Source organism: Olea europaea, unplaced genomic scaffold, assembly GCF_002742605.1.
Source record: "Olea europaea var. sylvestris unplaced genomic scaffold, O_europaea_v1 scaffold1266, whole genome shotgun sequence".
NCBI classification, from domain to species: Eukaryota; Viridiplantae; Streptophyta; class Magnoliopsida; order Lamiales; family Oleaceae; genus Olea; species Olea europaea.
The window spans coordinates 173,385-175,808 of record NW_019230110.1 but is presented as its reverse complement, the minus strand read 5'-3'; the positions used below and the strand labels follow the sequence as shown (position 1 = coordinate 175,808).

Sequence of the window (2,424 nt, the reverse complement as noted above, 5' to 3'; positions counted from 1 at the left end):
CAATTCAAGATAGTATTAATTATAAACATGAACAAGGAGCCAATATATGTGTTTGTGTGTTTGAAGTTAGGTATTGAATTGATGAAGGCAGAAGAAGATTTTGTATAAAAGTACATGTATGGGAACCCTTTTGACAACTCAAGTTACCATAAATTCAGATTTTAATGCATAGAGTGGCTTTAAATGCAGTGTGGAAGAGTTGGATTTAGGCATTAAAGTGACATATACTTGTCACCATTAATGCTTGGACTGCCCTACTTTTAATGTGTGTGACGAAATCCAATTTAAGGAGGACTTGACATACACTATCTTGCATGAATTCCTGAAAAAAAAAAAAAAAGGTTTATAATGTAAATCCTTTCTTCTTCCAATATATTTCTTTCCAGTTTGTCTAGTTGATATCGATCGTGCTCGATTAGATGGATTTCACAGAACTCTCTTTGGCTCCCAATTATGAATCTTTTGATCCATCTGATCATGTAAGTCTTCCTATGAAGAGGAAATGGATGAATGCAGAATCTCCTAGTGTAGATCTTCAGCTCAACGACCCCCTTCCCTTGGATTGGGAGCAATGCCTTGATCTTGAAGTTCTCTCTCTCTCTCTCTCTCTCTCTCTCTCTCTCTCTCTCTCTCTCTCTCTCTCTCTCATGTATAATGTTGGACTATGTTGGTATTCGATATATGTATTAGGTCGTCCTAATATTCCTACTATATAAATAATTTTGGAGGCTAGCTAGTTTTTGTGTCTTGGTGTAGTAATGTTTAAAGTTGGTTTTCTGTACACCTATTAAGTTGTCTTCCTATCCTTGCCACGTAAAAAATTTTAGCAGGCCAATTTATGTGTGTGAGAGATGTGTCATCGCCTTCTACAATCTTTCCTCGTTGTCGTGAAATCCTAGTGCAAAAAGGTTGATTCTGATTCTGTTTATTTTATTATTGTTCACGTACATAGGGATTATGGTCTATGTCCTAAACCCATATCATTTATACTGTGTTGCATGGCACTACAATTGATTAGTAACATCTCATCGAATCCACGAATAAGTGTGTAATTTTTTGTGATTGCAGTCAGGCAGAATGTATTATCTAAATCGAGAAACATCGAGAAAAACATGGAACCGGCCCAAAGAACAGAAGCTTGATCTTGAACTAAACATGTCAAGCTTCAATGAACAACATAGTAATTGGGGATCAGATCATCAACAAGAAATGATCAAGAAACCGCAGAATTCATCAAATGGCGGCAGTAGCATGATTGCTTTAGCTTGTTCAAATTGTCATCTCCTTGTAATACTTTCAAGGACTTCTCCTTCCTGTCCTAACTGCAAGCATGTCCACTCCTTTGCAACATCACAAACTCAGCCCAACTCGTCTTTTTCGTCATCCTACTGCAACTTAAGCCTTTGAACAAGATATATATAGATATATATATGTATGTATCCTGTGAGATGCTGCCAAATAAATTGTGCTCGGAAATACTTGGTAGAAGGTAGTTTAAGCATAACATTGGTATGTTGGCAGTGTTATATTTCATTTTCATGCAGATGAAATAGTAAATATTTTCCAAAGTTATTATCCAGTTTTTACATTTTCTTAGTGATTATTATTATTATTTAGGTCTTATCTATTTATGTTCTGTTTTGTTATATCACTTGAAGTCCAAGAGATATCAAATTAAAGCGCTAACTTGATAAGTATAATGAGATTGACAGCAGCAAATTCATTTTTAATTTAGTAGTGGGAAGCTCTGGTCGTTGCGAATCTGTTAGCCACGTATTGTCCATGTTCTTTCTGAGGAGAAAATTTAGCCCGTCTCCAATGATTTATGTCTGAAAGATCACGTAACATGATATCTCAGTGTGATTGTGATATTTCAATAATTCGAAAAGATTAAGTTGTTACAAATCAATATTATCGACAAGATCTTTATATTGCCCATTGCATAATATTTTCACCAAAAACTTGGCACCGAGACTTTCTATTTAAACGCAGGAAACATTCTCTCTCTCTCTCTCTCTCTCTCTCTCTCTCTCTCTCTCTCTCTCTCTCTCTCTCTCATGTATAATGTTGGACTATGTTGGTATTCGATATATGTATTAGGTCGTCCTAATATTCCTACTATATAAATAATTTTGGAGGCTAGCTAGTTTTTGTGTCTTGGTGTAGTAATGTTTAAAGTTGGTTTTCTGTACACCTATTAAGTTGTCTTCCTATCCTTGCCACGTAAAAATTTTTAGCAGGCCAATTATGTGTGTGAGAGATGTGTCATCGCCTTCTACAATCTTTCCTCGTTGTCGTGAAATCCTAGTGCAAAAAAGTTGATTCTGATTCTGTTTATTTTTATTATTGTTCACGTACATAGGGATTATGGTCTATGTCCTAAACCCATATCATTTATACTGTGTTGCATGGCACTACAATTGA

At 35.4% G+C, this 2,424-nt stretch overlaps 1 protein-coding gene across 1 annotated transcript; it reads left to right on the top strand.

Moving 5' to 3' along the window:
- Nucleotides 1–328: 328 nt before the first annotated feature.
- On the top strand, nt 329–1,563 carry LOC111374618. Its single transcript, XM_022997320.1, has 2 exons — nt 329–587; nt 1,069–1,563. The coding sequence occupies exons 1-2, from the start codon at nt 420–422 to the stop codon at nt 1,405–1,407; spliced, it is 507 nt and encodes a 168-aa protein (XP_022853088.1). The 5' UTR covers nt 329–419; the 3' UTR covers nt 1,408–1,563.
- Nucleotides 1,564–2,424: the final 861 nt, after the last annotated feature.